This window comes from Bufo bufo, chromosome 1 (genome assembly GCF_905171765.1).
Source record: "Bufo bufo chromosome 1, aBufBuf1.1, whole genome shotgun sequence".
Taxonomy (NCBI): domain Eukaryota; kingdom Metazoa; phylum Chordata; class Amphibia; order Anura; family Bufonidae; genus Bufo; species Bufo bufo.
In genome coordinates, this window is record NC_053389.1 from 477,941,826 (window position 1) to 477,963,217 (window position 21,392).

At 43.6% G+C, this 21,392-nt stretch overlaps 1 protein-coding gene across 3 annotated transcripts in view; it reads right to left on the reverse strand.

Moving 5' to 3' along the window:
* MDM1 (Mdm1 nuclear protein) overlaps nt 1-21,392 on the reverse strand; it is a 53,873-nt gene that overhangs the window by 3,090 nt on the left and 29,391 nt on the right. For all 3 annotated transcript variants that reach the window (XM_040409616.1, XM_040409600.1, XM_040409610.1), the window contains 5 exons: nt 18,487-18,765; nt 13,073-13,218; nt 12,199-12,311; nt 7,591-7,828; nt 6,729-6,788 (listed from right to left, as the gene is read on the reverse strand). In XM_040409616.1, coding sequence (XP_040265550.1) covers nt 6,729-6,788; nt 7,591-7,828; nt 12,199-12,311; nt 13,073-13,218; nt 18,487-18,765 — 836 coding nt within the window. The remainder of the gene's footprint in view (nt 1-6,728; nt 6,789-7,590; nt 7,829-12,198; nt 12,312-13,072; nt 13,219-18,486; nt 18,766-21,392) is intronic.

Below are 21,392 nucleotides of genomic sequence, written 5' to 3' on the forward strand. Positions count from 1 at the left end.
GCTAGGGACTATGTGGCCCACCCTAGTACGAGCAGCTCTGGGGCTCGTACTAGTTTTCCGGCCCACCAGTTGAGTCCACTTCCGGTGAACTTGTCTGGTATACCCCAGAGCGTTTTGAGCCTGTGATTCCTGATTTTGTAGGCCAACCAGGAATCCAGATTTCCACAGTGGGCTTCACTGAATATGACTATTTTAGTCTTTTTTTCAGTGACCACTTTGTAACTCTAATGGTGGAGCAAACAAACCTGTACCCCAAACAGTTTGTTGCTCAACACCCGGACTCCTTTTTGGCTAGGCCCGGTGGCTGGACCCCGGTCAGTGCAGCCGAGATGAGGACATTTTGGGGCCTTGTGCTGCACATGGGCCTAGTCAAGAAACCTAGTGTCAGGCATTACTGGAGTCGGGACGTCCTCTACCAGACCCCACTTTACAGTACGGCCATGACACGCTCCCGGTTTGAGGCCATCCGGAAATGCCTGCATTATTCAGATAATGCAGCATGTCCCCCCCAAGGTGATCCTGCCTATGACCGCCTGTACAAAATCAGGCCGATCATCGATCACTTTGGGGCCAAATTTGTACAGGCTTATGTACCTGGAAGGGAGGTCGCGGTTGATGAGTCTCTCGATGCTTTCAAGGGGCGACTCCTTTTCGGCCAGTATGTTCCCTCAAAGCAAGTGAGGAATGGCGTGAAGCTGTACAAACTTTGTGAGAGTACCTCAGGGTACACTTACAAGTTTCGTGTGTACGAGGGGCGAGATTCTCGTATTCAACCACAGAATGTCCCCCCACTCTGGGTGTTAGCGGGAAACTGGTGTGGGACCTTATGCACCCACTGCTAGATAAGGGTTACCACCTGTACGTGGATAACTTTTATACTAATATCCCCTTGTTCCAGTCCCTCGCCACCAGATCCACGTCTGCTTGTGGGACTGTGCGGAAAAATCAACGTGGCCTCCCTACCTATCCCTAGGGATCAGACCCGTGCCCTTACCAGTGGAAACCTGTTGCTGGTCAGATATAAGGACAAGAGGGATGTCCTTGTACTGTCCACAATTCATGGTAACGGCATCACCCCTGTCCCAATGCGAGGTACCGCGGACACGGTCCTCAAGCCCGATTGTATCGTCGACTACAATCGGTATATCGGAGGAGTTGATCTCTCTGATCAAGTCCTCAAGCCATATAACGCCATGCGCAAAACCCGGGCATGGTACAAAAAAGTTGCGGTCTACATGGTACAGGTTGCCTTGTACAACTCTTTTGTGCTGTTCCGGAGCCCTGGCAACACAGGGACATTCCTTCAGTTCTATGAGGCAGTCCTCAAGGACCTGATCTTTTCTGACCGGGAAAGAGCAGGCCGGAGTACTTCGGGAACTGGAGGCACCCGGATCGTCCCTGGCCAACACTTTCCAGGTGTGGTCCCCCATACTGGAAAGAAGGGACGGACCTCAAAAAAGTGCAGAGTGTGTCACAGGAGGGGGATACGGAAGGACACCACTACTCAGTGTGACACGTGCCTCGATCATCCCGGCCTCTGCATTATTGGTTGCTTCACGGAGTACCACACTTCCATGGAGTACTAAATTTATACCCCAATTTAGCCACTGAAAATCGGATAAAAAACAGGCTCTCCGACTTGAGACACTAAAACAAATTATTTTTTTCAAAAAATATTATTTAGTAAAACTAAAATAAATAACAAAAGTAGACATATTAGGTATCGCCGCATCCGTAAGAATCTGCTCTATAAAAATACCCCCCTAACCCCTCAGATGAACATCGTAAAAAAATAAAAACGGTGGCAAATATTTTTTTTGTCACTTTACATCACAAAAATTGTAATAGCAAGCGATCATAAAGTCATATGCCCCCCAAAATAGTGCCAATAAAACCGTCCATTCATCCAGCAAAAAATTAGCCCCTTCCTAAGATAATCAGCTAAAACAAAAAATGACTCTTGGAGATACTAAAATTTTTTTTTTTGTTTATAAAAAGATAATATAGTGTAAAACATAAATAAATAAATAAAAAGTAGACATATTTGGTATCGCCACGTCCGTAAGAATCTGCTCTATAAAAATACCCCCCCAACCCCTCAGATGAACATGGTCAAAAAAATAAAATAAAAACGGTGCCAAAAAAGCAATTTTTTGGCAAATTTTCAATTTTAATCAGTTTTTTTCCACTAACAAAGCAAGGGTTAACAGCCAAACAAAACTTAATATTTATTAGCCTGATTCTGCAGTTTACATAAAAACCCCATATGTGGTCGTAAACTGCTGTATAACCAAACGGCAGGGCGCAGAAGGAAAGGAACGCCGTATGGTTTCTGGAAGGCAGATTTTGATGACCTATTTTTTTTGGCACCATGTCCCATTTAAAGCCTCCCTGATGCACCCCTAGAGTAAAAACTCCATAAAAGTGACCCCATCTAAGAAACTACACCCCTCAAGGTATTCAAAACTGATTTTACAAACGTCGTTAACCCTTTAGGTGTTGCACAAGAGTTATTGGCAAATGGAGATGAAATTTGAGAATTTCAATTTTTTGGCAAATTTTCCATTTGAATCAATTTTTTCCACTAACAAAGCAAGGGTTAACAGCCAAACAAAATGCTATATTTATTGCCCCGATTCGGTAGTTTGCAGAAACACCCCATATGTGGCCGTAAACTACTGTACGGGCACACAGTAGGGCGGAGAGGGAAAGGTGCGCCGTATGGTTTTTGGAAGGCAGATTTTGCTGGACTGTTTTATTTACACCATGTCCCATTTGAAGCCGCCCTGATGCACCCCTAGAGTAGAAACTCCATAAAAGTGACCCCTTTTTGGAAACTACGGGATAAGGTGGCAGTTTTGTTGGGAGTATTTTTAGGGTACATATGATTTTTGGTTTATCTATATTACATTTTTGTGAGGCAAGGTTACCAAAAATAGAAATTCAGAAATTTCATCTCCATTTGCCATAAACTGTTGAGGATCACCTAAAGGGTTAATAAAGTTTGTAAAATCAGTTTTGAATACCTTGAGGGGTGTAGTTTCTTAGATGGGGTTGCTTTTATGGAGTTTCTACTCTAGGGGTGCATCAGGGGGGCTTCAAATGGGACATGGTGCCTTCCAGAAAGCATACAGCGTTCCTTTCCTTCTGCGCCCTGCGGTTTGGTCATACAGCAGTTTACGACCACATATGGGGTGTTTCTGTAAACTGCAGAATCAGGGTAATAAATATTAAGTTTTGTTTGGCTGTTAACCCTTGCTTTGTTATTGGAAAAACGGATTAAAATGGAAAATTTAACAAAAAATTATTTTTTTGACCGTGTTCATCTGTGGGGTTAGGTCATGGGGTATTTTTATAGAGCAGATTCTTACGGACGCGGCGATACCTAATATGTCTACTTTTTATTTATTTATGTATTACACTATTTTATCTTTTTATAAACCAAAAAAATACATTTTAGTATCTCCATAGTCTAAGAGTCATTTTTTTTAAAGTTTTCAGCCGATTATCTTAGGTAGGGGCTCATTTTTTGCGGGATGAGAGGACGGTTTTATTGGCACTATTTTGGGGGGCATATGACTTTTTGATCGCTTGCTATTACAATTTTTGTGATGTAAGGTGACAAAAAATACCTTTTTTTGCACCGTTTTTATTTAATTTTTTTGACCGTGTTCATCTGAGGGGTTAGGTCATGGGGTAATTTTATAGAGCAGATTCTTACGGACGTGGCGATACCTAATATGTCTATTTTTTTAATTTATTTTAGTTTTACTAAATAATATTTTTGAAAATTTTTTGTTTTTGTTTTAGTGTCTCAAGTCTGAGAACCATCGTTTTTTTATCCGATTGTCAGTGGCTAAATTGGGATATAAATTTAGTACTCCATGGAAGTGTGGTACTCCCTGAAGCAACCAATAATGCAGAGGCCCGGATGATCGGGGCACGTGTCACACTGAGTAGTGGTGTCCTTCCGTATCCCCCTCCTGTGACACACTCTGCACCTTTTTTGGGTCCGTCCCTTCTTTCCAGTATGGGGGACCACACCTGGAAAGTGTTGTCCAGGGACGATCAGATCAGAGAGATCAACTCCTCCTATATACCGATTGTAGTCGACCATACAATCGGGCTTGAGGACCGTTGCCGCGGTACCTCGCACAGGGACAGGGGTGATGCGGTTATCATGAATTGTAGACAGTACAAGGACATCCCTCTTGTCCTTATATCTGACTAGCAACAGGTTTCCACTGGTAAGGGCATGGGTCTTATCCCTGGGGATAGGTACCTGGAGGGGGTGGGTAGGGAGGCCGCGTTGATTTTTCCGCACGAGCGGACGTGGATCTGGCGGCGAGGGACTGGAACAAGCTGATACTAGTATAAAAGTTATCCATGTACAGGTGCTAACCCTTATCTAGCAATGGGTGCATAAGGTCCCACACAAGTTTCCCGCTAACACCCAGAGTGGGGGGACATTCTGGGGGTTGAATACGGGAATCTCGCCCCTCGTACACACGAAACTTGTAAGTGTACCCTGAGGTACTCTCACAAAGTTTGTACAGCTTCACGCCATACCTCGCCCGCTTAGAGGGAACATACTGGCGGAAAAGGAGTCTCCGCTTCAAAGCAATGAGAGACTCATCAACCGCGACCTCCCTTCCAGGTACATAGGCCTGTACAAATTTGGCCCCAAAGTGATCGATGACTGGCCTGATTTTGTACAGGCGGTCATAGGCAGGATCACCTTGGGGGGGGGGACGGACATGCTGCATTATCTGAATAATGCAGGCATTTCCGGATGGCCTCAAACCGGGAGCGTGTCATGGCCGTACTGTAAAGTGGGGTCTGGTAGAGGACGTCCCCACTCCAGTAATGCCTGACACTAGGTTTCTTGACTAGGCCCATGTGCAGCACGAGGCCCCAAAACGTCCTCATCTCGGCTGCACTGACCGGAGTCCAGCCACCGGGCCTAGCCAAAAAGGAGCCCGGGAGTTGAGCAACAAACTGTTGGGCGTACAAGTTTGTGAATCTGATGGTGGAGCAAACAAAGTGGTCACTGAAAAAAAAACTAAAGTAGTCGTATTCAGTGAAGCCCACTGTGGAAATCTGGATTCCTGGTTGGCCTACAAAATCAGGAATCACGGGCTCAAAACGCTCTGGGGTATACCAGACAAGTTCACTGGCAGGGGGCTCCAATGGATTTAACTGGTGGGCCGGAAAACTAGTACGAGCCCCAAAGCTGCTCGTACTAGTGTGACAGGGTCCCTAGCATGGCGGTCCCCTTGCTCCGCCGCCTTGGGGGCTCATCATTATCGCTAGATGATGAGGAGGACGCGGATGACAAAAGGAAAGTCATCCTCGTCCTCACTGGGACTCTCGGTGTCGGAGGCAAGCTGGGCGTATGCCTCCTTGGCCGAGAACATCTGGCGGGCCATAGGGGAGTGTGTGTGTGCGTGATAAACTTTATTTGGTGTGTGTGTGTGTGGGGGCACGGGTGTTCGCGAACTTACCCTAGAACCTAACAGGAAAAAAAAAAACTAACAAAAAAAAGGCCAATAAATGTGAAAAATTAAAAATTTCAATCGCTGATCAACCGTCCGAAGTTGATCAGCGGTGGGGTGTGCGATGCGCTAACAGTGGCCGGACGCTAAGAGTGCCGGCCACAGTCAGCGTACGCAGGAAAAACAAAACAAAACTGCTTGCGCCCAAAAAAAGTTGTGGGGGGGGGAGGGGGGCAAGCTGCAGCACCCCTGGGGGGTCTAGGGTCACACAGCTTGGCTCCCGGACTTAAAAGGAGGGAGAGAGGAGCACTGCACTAATTTAAACTGCCCGCCCCTGCAGCCGAACAATCAGAGCCGATCCTGAAATTTCCCCAGAGACCCGAAAAACCCGGAAACGCAGAAAACCGCAGGTCTTATTTGACCTGCGGTTTTCTGCGATAGCCGACACCGGGGGGGGTCACAGGACCCCCCGACGCATTGACCCAAGGTGCCTGCTCAATGATTTGAGCAGGCACCGGGTTCCGACCACCGCCCGCCGCGCGGCGGTGATCGGAAATACACATGACGTACCGGTACGTCATGTGTCCTTAAGTACCGGGACAACATGCCGTACCGGTACGTCATGTGTCCAGACCAGGTTAAACATATTTTTTTTTGAATTGTTGGTGTTTTTTTTTTCTTTCATTTTTCCATGTCTCCTGCATATAAAAATTTATATAATCCTGCAATTTTCACACTGGCCGCTGGGTCTAATAATAGGTTATGATTTCCTGCTCTGTACAGGTAACTTTTTAGTAGCTATGGTCATTATCCCCACAGGCAGAATTACAATGACAAGTAACACCTCCATAAAGATAAGACCAGATCCACCATTCACAACAGGTAATAACACAGCTTATCAGCTCCCTCCTAACCTCTGCACAGGCCACAGAGAACTCTCCCATAGAAGTCAGCGGGCTCAGCTCCTGTCCATTGTGTCTATGGCCCATGTAGCTGCTCTCAAGACAGGAAGTCTTAACATATTTTAGGCCTAGTGGCGGTTTTGAAAATTGCAGGATTATAAACATTTTTTAATATAGTGACACTGAAAAATAAAATAAAAACTCAACAATTCATTAAAAAAACATAACATTGTGATTTGAGCAATAGATCATTTTCTGAAGACACATTTCCTTTAAGCTAAAAGTAAAACTAAGAGAATAACTACTGTACATGTTTTATCACACACCATACCTTCAATGCTATTGTCCCCATTAAGTGCTGCATTGTAAAAACTGTAACCGTTAAAGTTTCCTGAAAAGAAAGGAGAATCACAGTAGTTTTACAAGAAAACCACACATCAAATGCTAATATAAAATTAAAATTAGATTACATTTTAAGTGTATTCTTTGAAGGGATTAATGCATGTCAGTACACTGGAATCGACAGAGATGGAATTAAAACAAACTTTACTATATCCTGTGTGGAAAGTGATGGAAAGCTTGGCTAGATATTTCTTATCTGTTTTAGGCAATGGTGTGAATGGTTTCCCACAGTGGGGTAACTTTCAGTGGAGGCAGACAATGTCACTGCTATGTGGCCCGGGGGGTAGAGGGGCCAGACACTCAACTCCTTTCCCAAAAAGAAAACATTGCATTTTCATGCAACCACCAGTACCGATTTATCCATTCCAGTAACTGTAACTGCCTAAATACCCATGCAATGAGCTCCCCCTAGTGGTGACTGCAGGTAGTCAGCATTGTAATAGAAGGAAAGCAGATTTATCAATGTATTTTTGCCAGTTGCCTGGTGTAAATACATTGAGAAATATGGGCTCAGAATGAGTGCCATATTTATGAAGCACCTACACCACTTTTTCTGACATAGAAGTCAGATAAGGTGGGTGAGGTGAAGGGCGATTTTTTTAAATTAAAATTTCTTCCACTTAATAAAAAAACAAAATTGTCAGAAAATCTGGGGCGCTTTGAGTTGCCTGGGAGTGATAGTCTCATACGTACATGGGAAACTGGGCAGTGGGGCCCATACTAAGTTTTGCTATGGTGCCCTGAGATCTGTGTACACCCCTGGTTGCCAATTATGATTTCTTTAGCCTTACCATTATGCTGAAATTCAGGATCTCGCAATGATCCATGTATTCGACATGATGGATTCCAATGCTGAGATGTTAGCACAAAAGGTTTCTCCACTGGATTGTTGACGGGATATGTTATAGCTGCTGGAGAAGTTTTACTGGAAATATGTGGACTTGGCCATGGATCCTCTCTCAGTGGCAATGGATCAACAGTCATTAGACCAGCAACAGGAGGGGATTTTACAGGCTGGTCCACCTCATCCTGGAACATAAAGTAGTAATGAACTTAGCAATTTATTACATATTCCCATATATCTTAACATACACTTACTACAGACGCTAGAGAGTTGCTATAGTGGTACAACAAGTGTGTATATTGTACATGTTTCACTGCTACAATAACTAAACCTGAAAAGAAGCAGTCAGAAAGTACTAGATAGCACATTCATGTTACCATTGTCATATTGCTGAGTTATTGTAAATCAGTTAGCTTCTGACGGTAATATCAACACAGAGGAACCTTACTGTAGGTGAGCCACAATGACTTCTGGTAAGGCCTAATACCTCAAAGAAAAAAATAAGGGGTTGGGTCAGCACAACCTGCTGCAGGTGCAGATCACTATGGCGAAATACATATACAAACGGAAAATGCAAATGTGATCGCACACTACATCCAGCACTCTGCCCTCCATGCTGGATGAGACATTGGTTTATATTTTGGCCAAAGCATAGTAAGCCACTCACCGCGTCAAGGCTGTCTCATGAGTGGTCCCTAACTCTTGTTCCTACCTGTTCATGGGCCATGACAGCCACATAAAATCCAGGGAATGCAGGTCAGCATGCAAGCCAAGTACACTTTGCTTGTAACCCCGTCCGGTGCCATTACAGCTTTCATCGGATCCAGGGATGCAAGTACCAACATGCATGCTGAACCTACCATATACTTCTCCTGGAGCCAGATGGCTAATGGTAGGTTCTATACAAGCAGACTCAGTTTTATACTGACTTTAAAACCAGCCTCAAGGACAGATTAACTGGTCAGGTGTGCAATGACTCCAATTTTTTTCTTTGTAGTATATATTGGAGGCGTGGCGATCTCCTTGGAGTCATTGCACACCTGACCAGTTAATCTGTCCTTGAGGCTGGTTTTAAAGTCAGTATAAAACTGAGTCTGCTTGTATAGAACCTACCATTAGCCATCTGGCTCCAGGAGAAGTATATGGTAGGTTCAGCATGCATGTTGGTACTTGCATCCCTGGATCCGATGAAAGCTGTAATGGCACCGGACGGGGTTACAAGCAAAGTGTACTTGGCTTGCATGCTGACCTGCATTCCCTGGATTTTATGTGGCTGTCATGGCCCATGAACAGGTAGGAACAAGAGTTAGGGACCACTCATGAGACAGCCTTGACGCGGTGAGTGACTTACTATGCTTTGGCCAAAATATAAACCAATGTCTCATCCAGCATGGAGGGCAGAGTGCTGGATGTAGTGTGCGATCACATTTGCATTTTCCGTTTGTATATGTATTTCGCCATAGTGATCTGCACCACATACAGGTTGTGCTGACCCAACCCCTTATTTTTTTCTTTGTAGTATATATTGGAGGCGTGGCGATCTCCTTGGAGTCATTGCACACCTGACCAGTTAATCTGTCCTTGAGGCTGGTTTTAAAGTCAGTATAAAACTGAGTCTGCTTGTATAGAACCTACCATTAGCCATCTGGCTCCAGGAGAAGTATATGGTAGGTTCAGCATGCATGTTGGTACTTGCATCCCTGGATCCGATGAAAGCTGTAATGGCACCGGACGGGGTTACAAGCAAAGTGTACTTGGCTTGCATGCTGACCTGCATTCCCTGGATTTTATGTGGCTGTCATGGCCCATGAACAGGTAGGAACAAGAGTTAGGGACCACTCATGAGACAGCCTTGACGCGGTGAGTGGCTTACTATGCTTTGGCCAAAATATAAACCAAAGTCTCATCCAGCAAGGCCTAATACCTACCTGTAATTTAAAACCCATAATTTTATTGCATCTGAAGGCCCCTTTACTCTCGCTGATGATGGGGCAATAATCAGGAAGGAGTGTTCCTAGGAACGTTCATTCCCAATAAGCAGTCACAGCAGTATGTAAATGAGACTCTCACCTCCGCTCATGATCAGGCAATTATAGGGAACAAAGTTTGCTCCTGATAATTCCCTGCACAGTTAGACACAAGCATTTGTTTACTTTGGCTGGTATCTTCCATTCCCTAAAAGGAATGGGGGAATTAGGACTCCTGTATTACTGATTTTTGAGGTCCCAACAATCAAATATTAATCACAATGTGCACACCTGATTTCCTTCTTTTTTTATTCCAAGCCTGTCGTACATTTTGAAAAGTCGATACTCACCACTTCACTGGTTTTCCGATCCCCATCTGTAAAGTTTCTGATGGACAGGGACATGTGTGCCACTGCAGCCAGTAATTGGTCTCGGCTAGGGATAAGCAAATCGGCTTCGGATAATACATCTGAAGTCGATTCGCATAAAACTTTGTTCTAATACTTTACAGAGCAGGAGCTCCGTACAGTATTAGAATGTATTGGCTCTGATGAGCCGAAGTTATTGCTGCGAGACTTTGTGCAATAACTTCATAAATTATTTTGTACTGTAAAAAAAAAAAAAAAAACTATTCCTGAACTCGGGTTCAGTTCCAAGGTACCGCTAATTGCGAAGCAATAACTTTGGCTCATCAGAGCCAATACATTCTAATACTGTACGGAGCTCCTGCTCCGTACAGTATTAGAACGAAGATTTATGCTCATCCCTAGTCTCGGCAATGACGAGTCCCCAAGCGACACATGACGCAGCAGTGACATATCCCCGCTGAGGCTAGTCATAAACTGTAGCAGCACACGTGACCCTGTCCATCCCAGAAGCAACTGGAATGGATAGGTGCAGTGAAGGAAAGTATGGATTTTTACACAGGCTCTGCAGGCAGAGGAGAAAATAAAAAAAAATGCTGGAAAGCCTGTCTGATGCAATTGTATATAAGGCATTGAAGTAGTGCTCCCATCCTGGGGACATGCCATAAATGTACAGATTAGAATAGCCCGTTAAAGCCCAAAAATCACCTACCACTTTTGTGCCCATATTATCCAATTCATGCATCTTGCACTTAATCATTATTAAAACAAAATTAACATTTTTAGTAAAATAAAATGTATTTGCTAGTGGAGGATAGACCCCACTAGCCAATAAAATGGTAAACAAGTGAATTTGATCCATTGAGAACTACCGATTTTCTACTCATACTTTCTACTAATACATTCTGCATCTATAAAAAAAAAAAAAAAACTGTTATGCAAAACTACCTATGAACTATAACCCAAAGGAAATCAGTTAACTAACTTTCCAGGAACAGAAGCTGTATTTGTCTGCCTATTGTCAGAGTCACTGTAGTACGTTATATGTTATTGGTTACACTTTTACAATACTTTTTAACAGTTTGACCATTTTCATACTATAGCTCCCCTTAAATTTCATGGGGGCTGTCGGTCCGTAAAAAAACTGACAAAAAAGGACATGTCCTATTTTTTATGGTCATTATTCAATGGCCATCAAAAAATACTACTGTGTGAAGAATCCCATAGACTGCCATTGTTCTTAAAACGGACGTATGATGGCCATTAACAAAACGTCTCTCACATGTCTGTTTTTCACTGTTGTGTGAAAGTTGCCTGAATTAAATCATTTAGCTTATCTCCACCAGTGCTTAGACTTCTTTAAAGGGGTTGTCCAAGTTATATTTATTGATGACCTATGCTCAGGATAGGTCATCAATATCAGATCGGCGGGTTGGTATAGGAGCGATCCGTACCATTGAAATGAATGGGACAGTTAGGTGTAATTACACCTGCTCACCACTGCAGATGCAACGGCTAGAAGGTAAACCGTGAAGAGGAGGCAGCGCTGGCACGGCGCGCGCCTTCTCTTCAAACAGCTGATCGGCGGGGGTGCCGGGTGTCGGACCCCAGCCGATCTGATATTGATGACCTATCCTGAGAATAGGTCATCAATAAATATAACTTCAACAACCCCTTTAACTGCTTTGAGAATGCATGATTGCATGCAATTTGGTTCTAATTAGTTAATGCTGCTGCAGCTTGCATGGCCGCATGTGAACTCGGCCAAAAAGCGGCTGCATCCCAATCGTAGCAAGGCGGCGCCATGTCGCTGTGCCCTAATTATAAAGAACAGTATTTACCTCAGCTCTTTATTGCATCCACTCCTGGTTTTAGCACAAAAACTGCATCAAAAGCCTGAATGTGTAAACCCAGCCTTAATATTATGGCTGATTGCTGAATATAATTGCAAGATTACTACAATATCAGGGAAAATGACTCATAAATTCCAAGTCACTGTCTAAGCCTTAATATTCTTGAAAAGTTCATACATCATTAGCTTTCCATCGCTGCCAAAATACTGTGTCCCCTCAGTGCATGACAAAAATGTTCTTTTCCAAAGCTACAAGCTGACCCCAATTACATACATTTCTCAGTCATATTCAAAATAAAAACTGATATTGCAATTAAAAAATGTTATATTTCATTATGAGATGTTTCATTTTATTAAAAAATATTTCTCACCTTTTTGGATTTTCCTTGATGTAAACCGTTGGAGAGTGTTTTTTGGGGGGATTTGATATGTTTGAGTTCTGAATTGTCCTGATGTTTACTTGGGGATACTAAAAGAGCGCCACCTAAAAAAACAATAATAATTCATACCATAGAATGTATCTTTGCATAAATTAAGCTTGGTTAATATAGTAATATGCACTGAAGTATGCATGTTTTCACACGAACTGCCCCTTGAGGAGCATTACCATGAAATGGAAGAGGGTAATGTGCGACCTTCATGCATAGGCATCAGGTACTTCTCTCTGGCTCAGATGTACAATGGTTGGATCAATGGGCAACAGCAATGTCCCCCGTAGTAGATGAATTAGGGCTCATGCACACGACCGACCGTATGCCCTCCGAGACATGCGGTCCATATGTCCCGGAGCGGCATACATCATGCGCACGGGAGCACCCAGCATCATAGGTTACTCTGATACTGTGCGCATTGGGCCGCCCGCGGGTCTATTGTCCTGCACTCATATGATCATATGAGTGCAGGACAATAGGCCTGCAGGCGGCCCGATGCGCACAGTATCATAGTAACCTATGATGCTGCGTGCTCCCGTGGCCACGATTAGACAGTATGTCTCGGAGGGCATACAGTCGTGTCCATGAGTCCTTAGTCAGAGGTCCTTGATTTAACTTATTGCCATGAAATATTACATCACGTCAATACATAAGTATACAAAATGAATGATAAGGTCACCAGGCCTTTAATAAGGCCTTGCCTCAGCTGCACAGTCTATGACTAAAATAGTTTCACTCCAATATCTACAATTCTCAGGAATAAAAAGGTATATTGGCAATGGATGTTATTTTTCTGTCTGGAGTCAGACGTTACCTGCGGTTGGAGTAGTTCGGTCATGATGAGTCCTCTGTGCTAGCCCATAGGTTTTTAATTTTGGAGTAGGAAGTCTTCCTTCAACCACTGACACTGAGGAAATGTCAGACTCATCTTCAGAAGGACTATATTTTGCATTGAATGTTCTATAAAAATATACTTTAAAGTTACATATACACATAATTACATGTTAACCAATCACTGATCCTCTGAAATCATACGGATTAGGGCTCGTTCACACGAACGTGCCATTTTTTGCGGTCCGCAAATTGCGAATCCGCAGAACACGGATGGCGCCCGTGTGCCTTCCGCAATTTGCGGAACGGAACAGGAGGCCTGATATAGAAATGCCTATTCTTGTCCGCAAAATGGACAAGAATAGGACAGGACTCACAATTTTTGCGGGGCCACCGAACGGAGCAACGGATGCGGACAGCACGCAGAGTGCTGTCCGCATCTTTTGTGGACCCATTGAAATGAATGGTTCCGTATACGAACCGTATGCGGAACACAGAAAACGGCCCATATATGGAACACAAAATACGTTTGTGTGAACGAGACCTTAGGAACCCTTTTTTACGTCTGTTCAATTGGAGCACCAATACTGTACTTTAAGAATATGGAGACTGGCATTTATCATTTTGTGCTTCTAAACTGTGCATCTATCATTAAGATTCTTTAAAGGGGTTGTTTCACTTCAACAAATGGCATTTATTATGTAGAGAAAGGTAATACAAGGCACTTACTAATGTATTGTGATTGTCCATATTGCCTCCTTTGCTGGCTGGATTCATTTTTCCATCACATTATACACAGCTTGTCTTCAGGAGTTAAGACCATCCTGCAATCTATCCGTGGTGGCCGTGCTTGTACACTATAGCAAAAAGCACCAGCCTAAGTGCGCTCTCATGGTCCTGGCCACCAGAGATGCCAGCGGTTTTTCCTATAGTGAGCAAACACTGCCACCACTGATGGACTGCAAGGTGGTCGTAACCCCTCGATACGTGCTTTGCATAATGATGGAAAAATAAATTAAGTTCTGTAAAGGAGGCAATATGGACAATCCCAATATATTAGTAAGTGCCTTGTTTTAACTTTCTCTACATTATAAATGTGACTTGCTGAAGTGAGACAACACCTTTAAACTCCATTTGCATCAAAATTATTCTGTCATAACAAAGATTCTGCATTTGCAGCCATAATTAATACTCCAGAGATAACTCTAAGCACTTTAAGCATATTCCTTAACTCACGACCCACAATCATACTATTGCATCCAGCATTCCAGGCCGCATCACTTTCCGGGATGAGAACAGAATTTTCTAGCTCTCATTGCTCTTTCTGCTCAAGGCCAGAGCTAGAAACAAGTAAAAGACAACCCACATAAATTCCCCTTCAGGGGAGGACTGGTCATATACCCTACGGGGTAAGTATAATCTGAGGGGCCCGGGCATTAGGGAGGTCATTATAGGGGTTGGATAACCCCTTGAACCCTCTTAATACTTTTTTGGGGAAATAAAATGTGGCTTTATAAATATGCAGTGTGTCTGAAACCATATTTTCTAATGAATTTACGTCAGAAAACATGGATAAATCTGCTCTGAAATATTGTGCCTCAAACAAGCACAGCTTACCTAACAAATATACTTGATATTTTATTACATACGCTCTACGGCGCTGTTTGTTGAGATGCCTTTATGTGTTTCCTATAAATGTATTACCTGTGAATTTGTACAATGTCTCATATGTATAGTGCCATGTAAGAAGGCAAAGTTTAACTTTGGGTCCTAAATCAGCATAGATCATTCAGGAAAGGATACTGTGGGACTGGTGACCAAGCCATCAGACGAGCTCTCTGGCAGATTTTCCTGTGAATGGCATTCTGCAGCTTGCCAGGCATTGTGATACCCAAGCTGCAGAAACCAAACTGGGCACCATTTTTAATAAAACCCTATTGCAAAAATGCTTTTCAGCCAAAAATGAATGCTCCGAATCCTTTAAAATACCTATAAAGTTAGGTGTGTTAAGAAGATATTAGTTACATTGATGTCTTGGTGTAGCAGAATGTGAAAGGAAGCCGGCTGTAAGATACTTTTCTCTTTCTACAAATTAATCAGTAAACGGCTAAAGAAAAAAAGAAGTAAGAAACTCTCATTCATCTTAACAGCATTCCTAACATTTAGAAACCTAGAAACAAAGAAAAAGAATCTCTACTGTATGACATTTTATGACATAAGAGCAGAGTTTTGTGGTTGGTCGAGGTGTTCCTCTATGTATCATGGAGAATAGTGAGCTCACTTCTTCTGGCCCAACCAAAGAAACCTGGAACTCAGAAAAAAAACTCCAGATTCCTTATGACACTAGAGTGGCATTTGTGGCTAGAAGAGCTGTTCCGCTACGTGCTACGGTGAAGGCTGAGCTCACAACTTCCTGCTGAGTCACTTCTCCTCCAAGAAGACCATGATACAAGCTGTGCATAGTAACACTGATGCTGGCAAATGAAAGGTTACCACTAAGGTGATTGATGGAAATTGTGAGAGAAACCAAGAATGCCGTTTGGTTTTATGCAGCTTTGTCCCAGTATAGGAAAATCAATTACTTCATTCCACCTCAGATATAGACGGGTATAGCTAACCCATAATGCAGGGAATTTTACAAAACGCACAGACCATGTTTGAAATATATTGTTTAATAATGAAAATTAATTATTCGTACTAGGTTACTGGCTTTAAAACCTCCGTATTACCAAATGTCTGCTTCTCATAGACCTGCTTTAGGTCAGATTAAAGTGCCATAGTACCCAATTTCATACATCTGTAAACTTAACTTACATCATGCAAACAGATGCTTTGTTTGGTACCACACAACATTTGTGGATAGGTGAATGATCACCACAGACACAGGGAAAATCTCCACACGTATCTGTCGAACGTGCTCAAAGACTTTAATAGCCAAATAAATGAAAAGAGAGTTTATTTGGCATATGTCTGGCCATTATACATAAGGTTCTTACAAACTCAACTGCATTTACTCTGTTTTTGAATTCACTAGTATACATTTTTAAAGAGCCTCTGTTAGCATTATAAAATGTATTAAACCAAGCATATTGCCTGGTAGGGTTAATCATCCTAAGTAGAATGATGCCCTTCTTTTGTATCTAGGCTCAATAGCTGCAGAGATATATGACTTTTTATATGTAAGCTAATGATCTACTTGGAGCACCAGAGGGCTTGCAATAGTGCTGTGAGCACTGCAAGCCCAATGCATGTGTGCTCTCCTTTATTCCCCCTCTTTGATTGACTTGTCTATCCTTGTGTTCTTGCACCTTCGTTGAGTCAGCCCAGTGACTCGCCGGTTGCACAGTGGATTAGATGCTGTTTCCCGAGCTGAAAAACAGCAGCAGAAGCTTTGTGCAAACGCTGAATCAGCTCAGTGGCTCAGAGCCTGAGCAGTGTATCTAATGAGTGCTGCCTTTTGAGCTCACTAAATCCACTGTGCAGGCACTGAATTGGTACTTGCCCAATAGATCTATTGCGGCTTCTCAAGCTGGGAAAGCAACATCTGATCCACTGCACCAAGTCTCTGGGCCAACCTGATGCAGGTGCGCAAATACAGGGCTAGATGAGAAGTCTAGCTCTATTGATCAAAGGGGAGGGGGAGTGAACAGAGCAAAGGGACAATGCACTTGCAATTCTCCAAGCGCTACGGCCAGCCCCTTGGTGCTCCAAATAGGTCATGAGGATAAATATAAAAAGTCTCTGCAGCTATTGAGCCTAAATACAAAAGAAGGGTATCATTTTTTTCAGCATGACCAACCCTACCAGGCAATACATTTAGTTTAATAGGGTCCATCATGCTGACAGATGCTCTTTAAGGGCTAATCCATGGATGGTATATCTTTACAATAGACCATCAATATTAAATTGCTGAAGGTCTTTGCACAACCGTTGAGAAGGGGCCCATGGCACTCAGACAAGTGCTGCAGCCTCTTTAATTATTTTCACCAGGTTTTACACTGGTTCATGCTGCACACACCATACTTTTTGTAGCAGGTGTGCTTCATATTGTACCTTAGGGTATGATGATCACATGGCAGATAAGCTATGGATTTTCTGCTGCGGGTTTAGGTTCAGAAGATCCACAGTGTATTACAGTAGTAGCAAAATGGATGAGATTTTACCTAGTCTCATCCACAAACTGTGTAAAAAATCTACAGCGGAAAATTGACATGTATTGTGGATTTTAAATCTATAACATTTTAATTCATGCTGCTGATTTCCACTATGGATTTCACCCTTTGCAATGCATACAGTGAAATCCATGGTAAATCTCCAGCAAAAGCTGCAATAAATCTGCATGTGACAAATGCAGATTACCCTGTGGATTCTTAGTATAGAATACCACGGCACTCTGAAGTAGCTTGAGAGACAAGTATAGTGTTTTATTGATATTTCCATCCGCATGACCACATTCTCCTGCACAGCTTAGGCTACTTTCACACTAGCGTTCGGGGCTCCGCTTGTGAGTTCCGTTTGAAGGGTCTCACAAGCGGCCCCGAACACATCCGTACTGCCCTAATGCATTCTGAATGGATGCGGATCCGCTCAGAATGCATCAGTCTGGCAGCGTTCAGCCTCCGCTCCGCTCAGCAGGCGGACCCCTGAACGCTGCTTGCAGCGTTCGGGTGTCCGCCTGGCCATGCGGAGGCAAACGGATCTGTCCAGACTTACAATGTAAGTCAATGGGGACGGATCCGTTTGAAGTTGACACAGTATGGCTCAATTTTCAAACGGATCCGTCCCCCATTGACTTTCAATGTAAAGTCAAAACGGATGCATTAGCATTTTTTTTTTGTTCATGGTAATGCAAACGGATCCGTTCTGAACGGATCTAAGCGTTTGCATTATAGGTGCGGATCCGTCTGTGCAGACACCAGACGGATCCGCACCTAACGCAGGTGTGAAAGTAGCCTTATTAGGGTGTGATCAAGGTCCTGAAAATGTCTTCTATACTAAGATATCCAGGAGTGCTACCCTACCAATGAGCAAGTACAGTATAAAGTACACCCAGAGTGCCGACCACATAGACTATGCCGTAGATTTATCGCAGATTTTGCAGCGGAATTGCGGAAATTGTGCTGCACAAAATCCACCCTGTGTGGCTGTTTCCTATGGGTAGGCCATCAATTTTAAAAATCAGGATAACCCTTCACTTCACTCCTATGTAAAGTCATATATTTGATAGACCTCTTCCAATGGTCTCACCGAACGTAATCACTAAAAATGGTGCCTGGACGGAATATCACAGGACTTTCTGACAGTAATTTACAAAATCTGCCACCTATCAAGATGATACAACAAATAAGAAAACGTTTCAAATAGAAGCTGGAAACATAAGTATTCAAAAAAACCTACTTCTGCATACTTCTTTTTCCATTGTTGTGTTCTAAGTGCTGTTCTGCTGTGTTTTCTTCTTCTGTGCGTTTTTTCTCTTCCAATTCATCGGTTTCATCCTCAAATTGCAAAGGTTCTATATTTTCTGTTGGTGCTGCATCATCACATTCATCCCAAACTAATTTCCTTCTAACTGGTAGTGTGGAAGCATCCGAAGCCCCTAGGTGCCCTGTATTAGATGGCATTTTCACTTTTGCTGGCGATTGTTGGAACTTTTCTTTCTTCGAAGGTGTTTGCAATCTACACAACCAGTGCACAAAACCAAGTAAGGATATAGGTATGAGTGTATGATGATAATGATTATATGTTTATTTATAAAAGGAGGACCTATTTCATCCTAAAGAAGTTGCTAGGGTCTTTTTTTTTTTAATCTATCCTCCCCCATCAGCCAGCGTTACCTGTGAAAAAAATCCATACTCACCTGGTCTTGCCGCTTGTTTCCGGCTCCTTGGCTCCGGGAGTATCTTTACTGAACTTGTCAATTTCCTGAACAAATGAGTTCAAGTGTGCCACTGCAGCCAATGAATGGCATCAGCAGTACATCATTGCTAAGTAATACTTGGGGACACATCACTGCCAAGGCCAGTCATTGGTTGCAATTGCAGGTGATCCTGTTAGAAGCCCAGTGAAGACAGAACTGAGTGCATTGATCAGATGAGTATGGATTTCTCCACAGGTCCTGGCTGGAGGGGCAAATTAAAAAAATAACTGGACAACCTCTTTAAGGGTTTCCCACAATCGATAGTTACTGTCTATCCATAGGACAGGCAATAAAAGTCTGATTTCTAGAGGCCCCAACTCTGAGCTCCCCACTGATCACTAGTATGGGGGTCCTGAGTGCTCTGTTCCTCCTCATTGAAATCTGAATGCGGCAGTGCTCGATCATGTGCCCTGTCGCTCCATTTAATGTCTATGGGGCTGACAGAAACAACTGAGATCTGTGCAAAGTTCCTGTGCACATACAATCACGGAAGATTACATATAACATACATGTAACAAAAGTTGAATCAGGCAGAAAAAAGTTACTTTTAGCTTGTTTTAAAGAGGACCTTTCACCGATTCTTACCCTATGAACTAACTATACAGATATGTAGAGCGGCGCCCGGGGATCTCACTGCACTTACTATTATCCCCGGGCGCCGCTCCGTTCTGCCGCTATGCCCTCCGGTATCTCCGCTCACTAAGTTATAGTAGGCGGAGATACCAGTCCCTAAGTTATGGTAGGCGGAGTCTGCCCTAGCGCTGGCCAATCGCAGCGCAGAGCTCACAGCCTGGGAGGTTATTTTCTCCCAGGCTGTGAGCTCTGCAATGCAATTGGCCAGCGCTAGGGCAGACTCCGCCTTCTATAACTTAGGGAACGGAGATACCGGAGGACATAGCAGGAGAACGGAGCGGCGCCCGGGGATAATAGTAAGTGCAGAGAGATCCCCGGGCGCCGCTCCACATGTATGTATACTTAGTTCATAGGGTAAGAATCAGTGAAAGGTCCTCTTTAATCTATCAATCATATTGTATAGTACACATTCAAACAAAACATATATTGTGTGAATTGATTGCAGGATTAGGAGATCCAGGATAAATTCTGAAGCTACACCCACATATAAGTCTCTAAGGGCTCATGCACACGAATGTGTGCCGGCCGGGCCCGTGCTACGGACCGCAAATTGCAGTCTGCCGTAGGGCTGCCGCATGCGGATTACGGAGCCATTCACTTGAATGGGTCCGCAATCCGGAAGGTCGGTGCAGAATGGAGGAACAGGATTTCTCTCCGTGCCTCCGCACTTTAGTGCATGCGCTACTTTTTTGCAGTGCGGACTGTCAGATGCACTTGAATGGGGTCCGCGATCCACATGCGGTGGCCCCGGTTGGTGCCCGTTGATTGCGGACCGCAATTTGTGGTCCGCAGCACGGGCCCGGCCACCACATGTTTGTGTGCATGAGCCCTAATACTGAGGCCAGATATCAGCATTTAAATGATGCACATTTCATGGTATTTCATCTGCAATACACTAAAATTCTCCACACTTTAACTGTCTAATAGAGAGCCAGCTGTCACAAAGTTCCTCAAGCCCACAGGTAGAAATTAGGTTTGAGCGAATCGACTTCAAATGAAACATCCGAAGTCGATTCGCATAAAACTTCGTTCTAATACTGTACGGAGGAGGAGCTCCGTACAGTATTAGAATATATTGGCTCAGATGAGCCGAAGTTATTGCTTCGTGAAGTCTCGCGAGACTTCGCGCAATAACTTCATAAATAAATTTGTGTTGTAAAAAAGCCTTGGAACCGAACCTGAGTTTGGAAAATGTTTTTTTACTGTATAAATCAATTTCTGAAGTTATTGCGCGAAGTCTCGCCCGACTTCGCGAAGCAATAACTTTGGCTCATCGAAGCCAATACATTATAATACTGTACGGAGCTCCTGCTCCGTACAGTATTAAAACTAAGTTTTATGCGAATCGACTTCGGATGTTTCATCCGAAGTCAATTCGCTCATCCCTAGTAGAAATCATTGGGGAAAATAAATCAAGAAAATGAAGGTTTTAAAGGGGTTGTCTCACTTCAGCTTGCTGGCTTGATTCATTTCTCCATCACATTATACACTGCTCGTATCCAGGGGTTATGGCCACCACTGCAGCAGGGATACGAGGTGGCCGGGACAGGAGCTGCTGTGCATGCATGCTTATGCGTGCTCCCATGGTCCTGGCCACCAGAGAGACCAGCCTTTTTTCTTATAGTGTACAAGCACGACCACTGCTGCTGGATTGCAGGGGGATCGTGACCCCTGGATATGAGCAGTGTATAATGTGATGGAAAAAGGAATGAAGCCAGCAAAGGAAGCAATATGGACAATCACAATACATTAG